The 16,494-nt window shown below is 43.3% G+C and overlaps 1 protein-coding gene across 18 annotated transcripts in view; it reads left to right on the top strand.

Moving 5' to 3' along the window:
• CELF2 (CUGBP Elav-like family member 2) overlaps nt 1-16,494 on the top strand; it is a 701,166-nt gene that overhangs the window by 583,768 nt on the left and 100,904 nt on the right. For all 18 annotated transcript variants that reach the window (XM_084628178.1, XM_084628174.1, XM_084628177.1 and 15 more), the window contains one exon: nt 5,980-6,062. In XM_084628178.1, coding sequence (XP_084484304.1) covers nt 5,980-6,062 — 83 coding nt within the window. The remainder of the gene's footprint in view (nt 1-5,979; nt 6,063-16,494) is intronic.

Here is a 16,494-nt window from a genome sequence, read left to right as displayed (position 1 = left end):
CGGTGCGGGCGGCCCTCCTCGCACCCCTCCCCCCCCGCCCGAGCTCACCTCCGCCTCCATGGGCCTGAGCGGGAAGCCGCCACTTGCTTCTCAGCCTGCCCCAGCTTCCCGCACAAACAGCTGATTCATGGGAAGCCTGGGGGGGCCGGAGAAGCAGAGCAGGGCGGTGCGTTCAGGGGAGGAGGCAGAGGCGGAGCGGAGGTGAGCTGGGGCCGGGGGTGGGGCGGGGAGCTACCAGTGGGTGCTCTGCACCCACCAAATTTTCTTATTTCTTGTAAGATTCTTTTTTGTGTTTAAGATCAGTAAGGATTTCACTGTTAAGCCAAGCTGGTCACCTGCCATATTTACTATTCTTTCTACACATCAGGATGGTTTGTCCCTGTAACCTCAATAAGGATTCTTTAAAATACAGCCAGCTCTCCTGGACTCCTTTTCCCCTCATGTTATTCTCCCAGGGGATCCTGCCCGTCAGTTCCCTGAGGGAGTCAAAGTCTGCTTTTCTGAAGTCCAGGGTCCGTATTCTGCTGCTCTCCTTTCTTCCTTGTATCAGGATCCTGAACTCGACTATCTCACGGTCACTGCCTCCCAGGTTCCCATCCACTTTTTCTTCCCCTAGCATAGACACCAAGTGGTCAGCAGGATGTGGACAGAGACAGAACAGAATACAACAAGTACAGAATCTTAATTAGTAGAGATGGCTACCATCCCAGTCTAGAAGGAAGGTTGGAATCTTCAGAATTCTCCCTCCTGCCACCTTTCTTTTGGTTCAAGCTGCAGATTGTGCTTTGAGTGCTCTTTGGGGCTTTGCAGTTGGACCAGCTACAAATGTTACCTTTATAACAAGCAAAGGTAATCGTGTTCCCAGCCAGAATACATGGGGGACCTTATCCCCTAACACAGAAATGCACTCACAGGCAATACAATGCACTCACACAGGCAGGTAATGCAGACTTACCACAGTCAGGAGAAACACCATTCACAAACGAATGCCAACAGATCCCCTGAAAATTTCACAGTTTACAAAGGAGTCCATTTGGTAATGATTTCAGTCATTTGTGGGTCATTCAGCAGGATCATTCAATCAGTCAGCAATTGATTGTTAGCCGCTTGTGCTTTTTATAGGAGTTCAGAGTTTTAAAACCTTCCACTGAGAGCAAGCCTTGTGATTTCAGATTATTTTACTCCAGAATTAAACCTGTATTTGTGCCATTCTTCAATAATACAACATAGAAATGCAGCAATTATTTTTCCCTATTTTACCAGTCAATTTTATATCACACTGTCAATCATAGCCTCTTGGATTAGTTTTATTTGTTTAATACATCGGCTCTCGACCTGGGGTTATGAACAGATGCCAGAGGATCCATGATTGCTATGCTCCTTCCCATGTTTCTAGATGAGAGTGGGGCCCAGCCTAAATCCCAGGTGGAAGGGAAGGGAATCCTGGAGTTATCCAAGTGGGACAGAGTGCTAGGAGTCGAGAGCTGACCCAGCATTCTGGTCACTATGGCTACATGTACACTGCAAAAAACCCCCAAGCCCATGGCCATGAATCTCAGAGCCCCAGTCAACTGACTTGGGCTTGTGCTACAGGGCAAAAAACAGCTGTGTAGATGTTCAGCGTCGGGCTGGAGCCTGCGATCCAAGACCCTCCCTGCTCATTGGGTTTCAGAGCCCAGGCTCCAGCTTGAATGTTTACACTGCTATTTTTAGCCCATTAGTGGGAGCCCAAGTCAGTTGACCTGGCCTCTGAGGCTTGCTGCCTTGAGTCTTTTCTTGCAGTGCAGACATATTCCACTCCCTGGAGTGGATTTAATTGGGGAATGGATACTCAGAGAGCAATCATCCTGTCAGCTGGGAACACTAAGGACAGGAAGGCAGGGTGATAGGATGCAGGGTCTCAGGACAGTGAGATTTTTCCCTCTCCCTTCCCGGAGGGCAGGTCATGGAGGAAATTTAGGGCATGTCTACACTAGAAAGCTTATAGTGGCACAGCTGTACCAATGCAGTTGCGCTGCTGTAAGATCACTCGGGTAGCTGCTCTAAGCTGATGGGAGAGAGCTCTCCCGTTGACATAATTAATCCACTCCCAACGAGCGGTGGTAGCTATGTCGGCAAGAGAGCCTCCCCCACTGACATAGTGCTGTCCACACTGGTGCTTCTGTTGGTGTAACTTATGTCACTCAGAAGGGTGTTTTATTGCACCTCTGAGCGACGTAAATTATACCGACAAAAGTGCTAGTTTAGACATAGCCTTACTTCCAATTGTATTTTGCTGCATAAGGTTGTACTGGGTGGAGGGGACTCAATCAACACCACACTGGGCCTTATCAACTCGGAATATCCAGTCTGTTTGTGGTGGTCCAAAGGGCAGAGAAGGGAACCTATTACACCAGGTGTGTGGAAAAGTTTGAGACCCTCTAGAGGCACATACTTGGCATTGGTTCCAAGAACTTGCATCTGAAAGATGAACACAGCAAGACAGGACATATTGGGAAATTATCATGGGCTTGCCACTTGTGGGCTTCATGAAAGAAAAGTGTTTTTAAGGGGTATCTGTAAGAGGAGAGGATAGTGACTTTGTGAACAAAAACTGGGAGACGATAGCAGTGTAAGAGGGAGCATAGAAATGTGTTCGGTCGGAGGTCAGACTATATGGTCACAACGGTCCCTTCTGGCCTTAAAACTTGTGGATCTAAAAAGGCCCAAAGATGAAATGCTTCAATTACTTACATCTATTTAAACTCATTTTTTTTAATTAAAAAAAATCATCTCTAATGGACAACTGGGCAGAACTACCACAGTTGACAGTGATTGGGTCTGAATAGATCTGCTAAGAAGGATGGGGGTGGAAGTGGGGGTGAAGAGAAAAACAGACTAGCAAAAGTTCACACACTCCCAGAGGAAATTTTACACCTCAGCTTAGGGAATTTTCAAGAGGAGTTCACTAATAGGTGGCCCCACCTTGAACTGCTGTAATTCCACAGAGCAGACCTGGATTTGAATATGGATTCAGTGTAAAATTCCTGCCTCTCGATTGTACATGAAGGATTGTACCTCAGTACTTGGCTTTGAAGGCAGCTCAGAGTCATGTGAGTTACCTGCAGATATCTAGGGAGGGATTATTCCTATCTAAAAGAAAGAGGGTACTTTGTAAGTCCCTCAAGATGAAACCCTCTGCACCCCAAGTAACTGGAAGCCTGAATGAAAATCCCTCAGGTCAGGGCAACTGTCAAGGTCCATTCTGGGGGTTGGCAACTTTGAAAGTATCTGATGCGGAAGGTACCGTGACTGCCTACTACAGACCAACATTTAACTAGTTTAACTCTGAGGTAAATCCAGGTGGGACTGCATCTTCTTGATTGTAGAGAAACTGTACAATCGCTAACACATGAAAAATAAAAAGAATACTTTCACTATTTTGGTGCAACAGCTCTTTGAGCTCTGTTGGTAACAGCTTTTACAGTAACACAAACACTGTTGTTTACATACCAAGAAGAGACATTGAATGGAGCACAAAAGTCAACCTTCCCAGGTCTGTAATGTCCTAATAACATCAGCCACAATGCCCTGGCTGTGGTGCCAGATGTTTGAATGAACAAAACAAAACTGCCATCACACCAGAAAGAGTACTATGGCAAAAACCAAAATGTCCGAGAAATGGAGGACAAAAACTGAGAGAGGAAGCATCTCTATTTCCCCAAACTTCTGAGGGCGAAATGCTCAGATAGGCAGTGGTGAGCTGGAGCTGGTTCGCTAGAACCGGTTGTTAAATTTACAAGCCCTTTTAGAACCGGTTGTTCCGCGAGGGGCAACCAGTTCTAAAAGGGCTTCTAAATTTAACCAGCCAAAAGTGGCATCTTAGGTGCCAACTCCACGGGTGCTCCTAGGGATAGGATACAGAGGGCCCTAGACAAATTAGAGGATTGAGCCAAAAGAAATCTGATGAGGTTCAACAAGAATGAGTGCAGAGTCCTGCACTTAGGACGGAAGAATCCCATGCACCGCTACAGACTAGGGACCGAATGGCTAGGCAGCAGTTCTGCAGAAAAGGACCTAGGGGTTACAGTGGATGAGAAGCTGGATATGAGTCAACAGTGTGCCCTTGTTGCCAAGAAGGCCAAATGGCATTTTGGGCTGTATAAGTAGGGGCATTGCCAGCAGATTGAGGGATGTGATCTTTCCCCTCTATTTGACATTGGTGAGGCCTCATCTGGAGTACTGTGTCCAGTTTTGGGCCCCACACTACAAGAAGGATGTGAAAAAATTGCAAAGCGTCCAGCGGAGGGCAACAAAAATGATTAGGGGACTGGAACACATGACTTATGAGGAAAGGCTGAGGGAACTGGGATTGTTTAGTCTGCAGAAGAGAAGAATGAGGTGGGATTTGATAGCTGCTTTCAACTACCTGAAAGGGGGTTCCAAAGTAGCAGATGACAGAACGAGGAGTAATGGTCTCAAGTTGCAGTGGGGAAGGTTTAGGTTGGATATTAGGAAAAACTTTTTCACTAGGAGGGTGGTGAAGCCTGGAATGTGTTACTTTCCACATTCTGGAAATATGTTACTGGAATGTGTTACTTAGGGAGGTGGTGGAATCTCCTTCCTTTGAAGTTTTTAAGATCAGGCTTGAGAAAGCCCTGGCTGGGATGATTTAGTTGGGGGATTGGTCCTGCTTTGAGCAGGGGGTTGGACTAGATGACCTCTTAAGGTCCCTTCCAACCCTGATATTCTATGATTCTATGACTGAATGGAAACTGGAATACCAGGTGTCCCACCATCTTAGTAAGCAGCAGGGGGTATGATGCAGTCAACATCCTAGTCCCTCATTCACCACCCAAAGGACTAAATGTCTTACCTCTGCCCTGCCTTGCCTTATCTCTGCCATCCCAGGAGCAGGAGCAGTATTGAGGTCTGTGAGCCAGGAAGTTTCTTCTGTACTCTGGGTATTGTTCTAAGCTCCTCTGAATCCTCTGCAGCTGCCTGCGTGTAGCTGATGGTCTTCTGAAACTCTAGTACAATGTATAGCATCTTGATCTATACAAATAATGGTTTTCACTTTAGTAGCACCTTTCATCCTAGTATCTCAAAGAATTTTATAACCCCCCTCCCACCATGCATCCCTATATGATATGTAAATATACTGATCCAAATTCAGCTGAGGAACTGAAGCACACCACTTACCTGGCTCGCTCATGGCCACACATGAAGTTTTATGGCAGAGCTAGGAATTGAATCCAGTGGTGAGATTCTGTGCTTTGCCTTTTGGAGGCACAGCACAGAACTCGCAGCCCTGGGAAAGGGTAGGGAGCTATGGTGGTTTTAAGTCGCATTTGCCCACAAATCCATTCCTCTACCTAAGACCGGGGAAAGATGCAGCTAAAGGACTGTCAAACAGCATCCACCGATAGCAGCAGGCTCCAATGTCCCTAAAAAGGCACATTGAATTCCTTCTCTAAACTGAGGCACTTCTAATCACAGGTTTCACAGTGCCCTATCCCCAACCCTCCTTAGGAAGCATAATTGTAGTTTATCAGAAAAGCTTAGCTCCTGTATATGTCTCTTTCAGTAAGGTCGTGCTTTTTAAGCCCACTTTTCTAGCCGGGCTGCTTTGGTAAATTTCTACTGCTCTGAGCTTGCAAGCTGTTTATAATCCTACTTTAATGGAGAACCTATACAAAATATAACTTTGTTTACGCTATGGGGTCGATTGATTTTAGTTAACTTAATTTCAAAGTGGTTACAGCCTGCTAAGGATGTAGGCGTGCTATAGATACAACATGTGGCGGTGGCTTTTTTTATATTATTATTATTATTTATTATTTTATTTTAAACAATACAAGTTTCCTCTGATTCAGAGCATTCATGCAGTCTCATTATACTTCACATTTTCAGCCTTCATAATGCATCATTCAATCATTTTTTCCCCTATTGTAGTCTCACAAACTATTGTCGGTAATGTCTTTTCATTTCTCTCCTTAGGTTGTTGTTTCGTAACATTTTATACAAGAAAAGCTGCACTTGAGGCACAGAATGCACTGCACAATATTAAAACTTTACCTGGGGTGAGTACATTTTCTTTTTGAACCTAATCACTTTAGCACTACAAAATAGCTGCTTTTCTGAAGAGGCTAGTTATAGGCTGTTAGTGCCAAAAATGACTTTGGTCTTTTCGAAGGAGGGTTGCTGACCTGATAATTCACATACAGTAGCTATGCCAATTGGCCAGTCCAGTAGCGATGGCATTAGCGTGGAAGAAAACTGCTCTTATACGGAATGTCCCCTGGCTGGAAATAATAGTGATCCCTGCTGCGGCTGCTGAAGTGGACTAAGATTGGTGGGGGGGAGTGGCGGGGGAGAAGGCAAATAGGAAAACAAAACTTCACACACCAGGATTTCTTTTTTTCCTAAGTGTCTGGTTTGGTTTGGTTTGGTTTTTTGAGGGGGAAGGGCGGAAAAGGACCAAATGTAGCCAGCATAGGCATAATGGTTTCTAAACAATACGCAACAGTTACTTCGATGGCTGTGTACTGATGTACATTAGAAAATATTATAATGTAATTGTATTCAAAATGCTCTCCCATTTTGTTTTGTTTTTCAGCAATCTGTAACCACTAATGTATTACAGTGACAGTTATAATAGATACAGTTGTACTAGTGATCAGTTGCTTATGTGTGTAATATGTAACAAGTAATCTTTAAATTCTAAATTACAGTCATAATCATCACGTTTCAAGGTAGTAACTTGATAATCACAAGTTTTTGGAGTTAAACAATCGGTCAATTTAGTATTTTACATCATTCTGTTGGATACAGCTGCGTATTGGTCACATGTGGAATAAAAAACTCAAGTACTTGTTTGCAGTGTAAGGTTCCAAACAGAAATGAAGACAAAAGGCACAGTAAAAATATAGCTCTTGTTGATAAGTATAGGTTCCACACCACTTGATTTAACAGATACATGGCAAAAAAGCTCTTCTTTAGCTCCCATGTGCTGCATGTGAATTCAACTCCATGTGTTTGAAAAATAAGGATCTGGCTGGTCCACCTTGTACAGGTGGGAGAGTCATGGAATTTACCAGGGAAAATGAACTACAGAGAACATGGGTGAGGTAATATATTTTATTGGACAAACTTCTGTGGTGAGAGAGACAAGCTTACACAGAGCTCTTGTCCAGGTCTGGGAAACTTACTCAGGGTGTCACCGCTAAATATTTAAGCCAATCTGATGATCTAAATGTGAAATAGCTATGACACAAAAGTCCTGCAATAGCAGAATGGATATCCTCCTTTAGTTTTACGTGGAAGCCACTGAGGGAGAGGGTGCTAGAAAGTCCTCTAAGTTCTAGCCCAGATACAGGGAAATAAATGAAAAGCTTTGTTGCTTGGTATAACATGTCTCAGACTCCAAGGGCTGCCCCGTTGAGCCTCCTTTCTCTTTGTGCAGCCCACAGAAAGACCTGTCAAAGTTGCACTCCGAGCTTATGAGGAAGCTCAAGAATGTGCCCTAAATGGAGCAGGAAGAAAAAACGGGCCATGTGCCTCTCCCCACACTCCCTGAGCACCAGGCTGGAGTGTGGGCCAGCCCCGCTGGGGGCTGCTGATGCAGCCTGCTCCATCCACAAAAAGAGTTCAGCCTGCATGCCAGACATCTCAGAGAGACACAATCCTTCCCTGAGCCCCTCATGTGTGGTTCAGCTCTGCACGGCTCTGTACTTGGGCCAGTAGCTAAATGCTGCAATTTGCATCTCCCGCTTCTTTTTCAACAGTCATTGTGGGGCTGGTGTCTGGACTGTTTTTATCAATGTTGCCAAGCATTCAAAGAACATCAGACTGGCTCAAAAATCACAAAAATTTTAAAAACTATAGATTTTGGATTCTTTGTTTAATTTTGCCTTCTAGTTTTTCAACCTTTAGGGGTCACACTTCCACGTTTTTCTCTGCAATTTTTAGTGTAAGAAACTTACCTTTTTTTCAAAAAATGAAAGGTGAGATTATCACATAATTACATGATTCAAAGTGCTGGGGCAACACTGGATTTTACTTTCAGAGCACAAGTTGCACCTAATTATTAAAGGAAAATAGAATAATCCAAGCATAGATTCATCACCAGTGTTGGATGCACACATTATTCTACTATATTCTGTATATGCTGCATGCTAATATTTTATAGAGGTTCTAGCACCTTGTTACACTGAAGCAGTGTTTTCACAAAACAACTTCATTGTAAGTCAGCAAGATTCACTCTTTCTGGAGCTGCAATTTGCATACTGAGAACATTGGATTCTACTTCCCTTTAATTGGAGATCCAGCCCAGTTTCACTGCAGGCCGGATCTAGTCCCCACTGAAGATTTTGAAAAGAATCTCATTAACGTCAGTGTCTTTGGATCAGGCTACATTAGCAGTTTCTACTGAATGTGAAGGAACCAGCATACAGATTTCATGGCTGAACATGCTCCTAATCTCTTTCTGTACAAACAGGAACCACCTCCAGTTGCTGTTGGGCACCAGACTGGATTTGCACCAGGGGAAAATTGGGACCAGTATGTGCTTGACATTGTGCCTCATCCTGCTTCATTGTGATACTAGATTTTGTTTGTGTGCGGTTCAGTAGTAAAAGACATCTCCTGCAACTAAAAGAATCTCTAGGTTCTTGGATTAATTGTATTGCTTTTGTGCTTCCTATGTCTCATCCTCTAAATGAAGGCCTGATCCAAAGGCCACAGTGAAAGACTCAGATCAACTCCAGCGGGTTTTGTATTGGGCCCCATATGAAAACCAGAAAAAGCTTCTTAATGCTTGGGCTTTGTTTTACATTCATTTGCTGTATGTTCCACTATCCATTTCAACTTATCTTAGCAATGCACTGTACTCTGCTCTTTGTAGTCTAGTTTTAGCTGGTAAACCACATCCTTAGCAGAGAGATGAAAACATTGATGTTGCATCTACTCCTTTGAGTTTCAGCCCTTTAGTGGACATGAAGAAAATGGGACCAGACATAAATGATTAAATGCAGATTCTTGGAAGAAAATATTGCAGGGTGCCTTGCTGTTTGATTACCAGCCTTGGAATTAGTCAACATTTCCATAATTCTAAACCAATATACACCTGTTTTCCCACTGTGATGTGAAGGCACAACTTAATTTAACAGAAACCCCGCTGTGCTAAATCTCTCATTAAATACCAAGCTAGTTCTGTAATTTAAAGTTGCAGCATCACTATTTTAACCAAATTTCCTTTGTATTATGAAATTAATAAGTTAATCATGTACTCCAAGACTTTTTTTTTTTAACAGCAACAGCAAAAAAGGAAGCTGAAGAAGAACATAGCACCAGCTGACATCTCAAGGCTTTTCTGGTTTTAATCATATTCAGGAGGATACAATCATGTAAAAGCTTTTATATGTACCAGTATATATAATTGTGTCAAACATTTTCAGCATAAGCCAGGATCCAATAGCTTCTTTCTACTCTTGATTAGTATCATTTTTCCTTTAGCTATGAAAATCCTTGTCATATAATGGAGTTTTTATCATCCAAATAAACTTGTGTTTTTAGGTACCATTTACAGGATAGTATCTTCTCTTGACAGAGAACAAAAAACAGTGTCAAAGGAATACAAGCTGAAGTTGATATTCCGTGCATATCAGCAAAACTTCCTGTTGCTTACTCTGTCTTGATGTCAACATTACTAATAGTATTTACATCTTCTAAACAATGACTCTGAACTTCTGAACAAATGTTATATTAGAAATTATATCACAAACTATTCTAGTTCATGGAGAAAGGCCATAGTGGATGCAATTTATAAAATTCTAATTACTTTTAAGTTATTTATTTCTATGTGGAAGTGTTGGTTTTAAAAAAAAAGTAGAAAACCTAATTCTTCTTCGAGTAGCGTCCCTATGGGTGATCCACTCTAGGCATGCTTGCATCCCTGCACTACTGATCGGAGAACTTCGGTAGCAGAGTCTGTTAGGCCCTATAATGGTCCCCACTCGGGGTCTGGTTGGGAAGCGTGGCCTAGTGGTCACACCCACAACCCCAGACTGCCAAGGGGGTTTTATATTGTATGTGCAACACACTTATTGTGATCAGCTCTGCCAGGCAATATGCCTTTTTTCAAAGGGCTCTCCTATGTCATGTCCATCTCGTTGGCTGTGACACTCTGCACCGTATGCTCATCAGATCTCATGAAATATGGTCCGATTATTATTTGTGAGGGAGACCTCCCAGGGCAATCCAGGGTGCTGCATGTTAGTCGTGTTAGTGATCCAGTAGCTGGCGCTTTCCCATCTGAACCAGTAATGAAACAGTGCTACAGCAAGTTGCTAGGGAGCACAGTGCTGTTGAAGATGCTATATACTGGCTAAGAAGTAAAACCTAGATCACAACCACTTAGTAGTCACCCAAGGTCCCACTTTAAAGACAGCACTTTCAGAAAAAAGCAAGTGTGTTAATCCCAGTGCCTACTTTAAACTACAATTTGGGGTAATTATGGCATGCCTACTTAAATATTCCCTCTCCAAATTCAGTAGAAGGATTTAATCTTCACTTCCGCTGCTAAAAACCTTTGTGTAATGTTGCTAGTGCTGAACGACTGCTACGTTCCACCCAGAGTTTTGCGACACTGCTATACTTCAGTGACTGTCCGGTGATCCTTATATGTCCCATGCAGTCTATAAAGCCCTTTTTATGATTTTTCTGGATGAAAGGGTCTGTCTTCAGTACAACCCTGTTTATGGGATGGTCTCCATAGACATCTGAAACCTTCAGATAAAGAAAAAAGTGAAAGAAATGTCAGAATTGGCCTGCCAGCAGTAAGGAGGCTGTGTTGTGGATGCCCATCCCAAAAACACAGCCAAGGATATAGCTCGATGTGCTTCTGGAGATCTGAGATTTCAGAACAACTGGGGGTTGTAACTGAATATTGCTTAGTTCAGTGTTTTGGTTATGGGTTTAGATCCTCAGCGCACATAAATCAATGTAGCTCTATTGTAAACAACTCCATTTTGCACATACTGAGGATCCAGCCCAATATGGTGTGTTGTCAGGGTGCACATCTTGTCATCACTACATACTTTCTATAAACAAAAAGCAGTAACATTAAAGGATTTAAATGCTGTTCATCTGGAAAAGAAATACAAGGATATATTTGAATGCCGAGTCTGGTGTTTTGTCTTATTCTGGAGCTGTACATCATTTCACTTGCAGCACTGCTGCAATCTCCTAATGACTTTGCTCCCAGGATATATTCTGTAAGTATTTTCAGCAGTGGAGAGGAGCAGTCACTGAAAAGCATGCCACCACAGCTCCATTGATTAATAAAAGCCTATTTCTCATGCACAATGCCAGGACAATTAAAAAGGCAACCAGTGGATATAGAAAACAGTTGGCTAAACAGCGTCCTAAGCAATGATAAACACAATGAAGTTTCCTTTGTGGTTGATTTTTATCCAGCAGCAGCCAAATATCAAAGTGATATCAAAGGGAAGCTACCCATTAATTAATTCAAACTGACTTCACAAAGCAATCCCATGCCTTTGCTGATATCTGATTCTGACAACTTCCTAATCTTCACAAGTTGTCATTAGGAGTGGCGTTAAACCAGCCTGCAATCAATCCCAGCTCTTGCTCCACTGTATTTCAGAGATGCACAGTCTCTCAGCGTGGTGGGCGGGGAAAGCAACTTTTCTTCTGAGAGAACAATTTGCAAGTAGAATTTACAATCTGCCAGAGAGTCTTACAAACAGATCGACCTCTGTCATACACACCGGACACCCCTCTCCCCCTCCCCCTACCCACCAGTTACAGCCGAAACAGGTGCCTGTTTCACTTGGTGGAAAATACTCTTACAGGGCAAAAAGAAGCTTTGCAAGGAAAGGAATAATCCTTGGGAGTCTGTAATGATCTTTTAAAAGCATATGTACATCCTTATTATTGATTCAGAACTACAGAACCTGAGATACAGGAGATGAGATTAGGGGGAAGATAAAACATTAAGCAGGAGAAGAGAGATGTTTTTAACCATGATTTAAAAAGAACGTATCTCCAAAATGTAGATAAATGAAGGTAGCAATTCCACTTGTGGACCTAAACAAAACACTCTCGTGGTTCTCACTGTTACTAGAATCCCTCAGTGAGATTACAGCGTCATGTAGAATTTCAAGGTATGCGATGCCTTTTATATTTTCATTCAAGTGTGAATGATCTTAATGACTGAAAGTAGCTGGTGTTTGTGTTCTAGACCATCGCTCGAGTGGGTATCCGCTAGACAGCAACTAATATTATTTTGTGGCCAAATCATGACAATACCTCCAAGTAAAATGTGCTGGAGTATTGCCTGGGGTGTTTATTTCAAAGACTGTGTTAAAAACAAAGTGTTAAAATGCTGTTCTGTGGGACAGCAACCCCAGGGTCTACGGCAGCCTTGGTGTAGATGGTGCATTTATATCTATAAGAGCAAGAGAGAGGGAAAAGAATTGTTTTTGATGATGCATAGAGGGGAGGATAAAATTATAAAATATGAATAAAACTACATGAAGGAAAAATTAGTGACTATCGGGGAAAATGGGATCTGTTCAGTTTTCCAAAGGAAATGAGATGAAAGCCCAATCCTTAGGGGTACTTGAGTTGGGAAAATGTTAGAAATCATACTGTAGGGAATAAACCTACATTGGCCTGAGGACAGTCTAGATGACCAAATAGATTCTTCCCATCTCCAATTCCTGTGATAAGAAATTTGTCTGGTTGTTTGAACACACAATCCTCACTCGCCATATATGCAAAAATAAATATGGTTGAAAAAGAAAGAGATGGTATTTAAGAACGACTGTAAGTTGGCCATGTATTTAAATGCTCTGTTTATATTAATAATTCCTCTATTATGTGATTCTGGTTTCGTTTGGTAGGATTTTCCGTGCATGCTGCAGGTATGAAGATATAACCCCAGCTCATGTGGTATGGCCCCTTTGCATAGTACTATTGGTGAAATCTGTCCCTAAATTTTGTTGACCCAGGGAGGATGACCCCGATGGGAAGGGGGATGAACGGGTAGCATAGAGCTGACAAAGAGGCTCCTTTGCCTCTCATCCTCCCTGCTGACAGTCTGGCAAGCAAAAGAGGGGGTAGCTAGATAACAGCGGGTCATGGCTGTGGACCACGACAGTCTTCGGCTGTTTTTTTCATTCAACCTCTAGTGGCCTGATAGAAGTTGCAGCGTCCCGGTTGCTGCTTTAACCTTGTGCAGGGGAAACCGCCTACACAAAGCAGTTGCAGGTCCAGGACAGTGCATAGCCAGTAATGTGACCCCTGGCTGCAGGGAGGGTGAACAATGTCCAAGCCCTCATGTTAGTTTTATGCCATCAGAGGATCAAGCTTATACTGGGGATATCCTCCCTAGGCCAGTTAAACTTTATACCACTTGTGCAAAGCATCCCTTGAGCTGTGCTCTTTGGCTGTAGCTGAGGGTCTGCCCCATAAAACACAATACAGAGAGAGAACCTTGTGGTCTTTGCACAGGCAAAGATTCTAGTGAAATGTAAGGGAGTTTTCCTGTATAAGAAATAAGTAAGGAAACAAGTATTTGCATATACTATATGTTATGTGTGGTATATAAGAAAAAATCATAACACATTTTTCAGGCTAATCAGAGGGCTCAGTCTTTGGGAATATCATATGTGGACCACATTCAGAATCAGATCCTAACCCAAATTATTACATGAGCTTTGTAAACATATTAAAGGGGGGGAAGAAAGTTAGTTTTGATTACACATTGATAGTTCCCCTTTTGCCAATAAAGTATTCACCTTGATCAATGAGTCCTTCAGCCCTCATATAGATTGCGCCAATCAGAACACGTTTTATATTCTTCTTGTATCCTGGCCTTCCTATTCCATGTGTGGCCATGTCTTTTCACAATAAAGTCTTGCCATCTCTTTGGAGCTCGGCTGAGTGGTCATTTCAGTTCCCCTGGGTACCGCTTGGCGACAGCTGCAGTCCATCGATTGTCAGTGAGCCTAGATATATGCCCAGCCCAACGCATTTTACTATGCCTGCTCTCAACAGCAACATCCTGCACTCACTCTGCTGTCTAATCACTTCATTGGGGACTCTAATTAATATTAGAGTATCATTAGAAGAAATATGTGGAGATGTTTCTAGAATCATGTTTCAGTGTAATAACCAATTAATCACAAGTTTCTTTAAATATCACTCACAGCTGGAACTTATTAAAAGAATAACCAAAAAACCCTCAAGATTTATTTCTATATTTCTTGCTATTATTGCCCGTTGGATTTTTTGTAAGGGGGAACTATTTTCAGAGAGAGAGTGGAGAGCACACTTTAGTTGAGCAGAGAATATTAAAGTAGGGTTGCCAACTTTCTAGGTCCACAAAACGGAACACCCTTGCCCCGCCCCCTGCTGCACCCCTCCTCCAAGGCCCCACCCCTTCTCCAAGACCCTGTCCCCCGTCGCTCGCTCTCCCCACCCTCACTCGCTCATTTTCACTGGGCTGGCTTAGGGGGTTGGGGTGCAGGAGGGTGCTCCGGGCTGGGACCGAGGGGTTTGGAGGATGGGAGAGGGATCAGGGCTGGGGCAGGGGGTTGCGGTACAGGGGGGGTGAGGGCTCCGGCTGGGGGCGCAGTCTCTGGAGTGGGTCTGGGGATGAGGGGGTTGGGATGCAGGAAGGGGCTCTGTGCTGGGATCAAGGGGTTCATAGGGCATGAGGGAGATCAGGCCTGGGCAGGGGGTTGGGGTGCAGGCTCCAGGTGGCATCTACCTCAAGCAGCTCCTGGAAGCAGCGGCATGTCCCCGCTCCGGCTCCTATGCAGAGGCACGGCCAGGGGGTCTGCACTCTTCCCTATCTGCAGGCGTTGCCCCACAGCTCCCATTGGCTGTGGTTCCTGGCCAATGGGAGCTGCAGCGCCGACACTTGGTGCAGGGGCAGTGTACGGGGGCCCCAGACTACCTTATGTGTAGGAACTGGAGTGGGGACATGCCACTGCTTCCGGGAGCTGTGTGGTGCCATGGCAGGCAGGGAGGTTGCCTTAGCCCCAGTTCACTACCGACCGGACTTTTAACAACCCAATCAGCAATGCTGACCAGAGCCGCGAGGGTCCCTTTTCAACCGGGCATTCCAGTCAAAAACCGGACACCTGGCAACCCTATGTTAAAGACATGGAAAATGTATATTACCTGCCACAAAGAAAGATCTGATAAGGTGCGTTAGATATGATAGAGAGACATCAAGGAAGTAGGAGAATGGGTTTACACAACAGAAAGTTATGAGGTTACTTGACTTCTTAATGTACACTTTTTTGCTGCTGCTGTTTGTAACTTTATATACCTACACAGTGGATTGTAGGTAATTTTACAGATGTGTTCTGGTGTCTGTGTATAATTTAAGAATGCAGTAACATTCCTGTCCTCATAGAATATCAAAATGTTTTGCCATTATAGAGTATTGTACTAACATTGATGACTTTCATTTTGACACAGTATTTGACAGTTAAAGAGAATTAGTAAAACTTAAGCTCAGTAGGATACAGTGGGGTGTTAAATAGAATCTAAGGATCAAATCCTCAGTTGTTATAAACAGGCATAATGCCATTGGTTTCAATGGAGCTGTGCCCATGTACACCAGCTGAGGATTTGGCCCCATTCTGTTTTAGTCCCAGGCAAGGATAAGAGAAAATTGTAAGAAAACTTTGGTAACTTCTTTGGTCACAGATAAATCCATAAATAAAGTATTTGCAGTTCCTTGCTGGGGAGTTGATGTTGGCCCTTATTAGTCAGATTTTCAAATACAATACACATTATTGGTTAATGAGAACAGTTTAACAGTACAAATCTGGCTAATCAGCTCCTGTCTATCTATTTGTTGATCAATTGGTTTTCAGTTTTATACTACCATGCATCATCCTAGTACCCAAACGACTTCCATGTAAAGTCAATAGCAGAGTCCCAGCTTTCTAAAACATTTTGAGAGGAAAGATGTTGTTGATAACCCAGCCCTGTTGATCAGAAAGTCTCAGCTGACATCTTGATAAACAGATATTTGCATGAATGTGGGTGCAATTAGCCATGACTCCTAGCTGAATTTTTCAATATACTCCAGTCTAGAGACTTGGGACCCTAGCATGTCATTCATTCAAAAACCCTTTCGGCTAAAAACTGTGGCTAGTCCTTGAAATTGTTTTATAAACTTGCACATTCCAAGGTAGTTTGGGGGCCCATGTAAGGCCTTCTAATAAATCTGGAAGGGACTTAGGCTATGTCTACACTATGAAATTAGGTCAAATTTATAGAAGTCGGTTTTGTAGAAAGCGTTTTTATATAGTCGATTGTGTGTATCCCCACACAAATGCTCTAAGTGCATTTAGTCGATGGAGTGCGTCCACAATACCGAGGCAACCTGTCGACTTCCGGAGCGTTACACTGTGGGTAGCTATCCCGCAGTTCCTGCAGTCTCTGCCGCCCATTTGAATTCTGGGT

Source organism: Lepidochelys olivacea (assembly GCF_965140295.1).
Source record: "Lepidochelys olivacea isolate rLepOli2 genome assembly, chromosome: 1".
NCBI lineage: Eukaryota > Metazoa > Chordata > Testudines > Cheloniidae > Lepidochelys > Lepidochelys olivacea.
The sequence above is the reverse complement of the archived record's forward strand: the minus strand, read 5'-3'. Positions and strand labels throughout refer to the sequence as shown.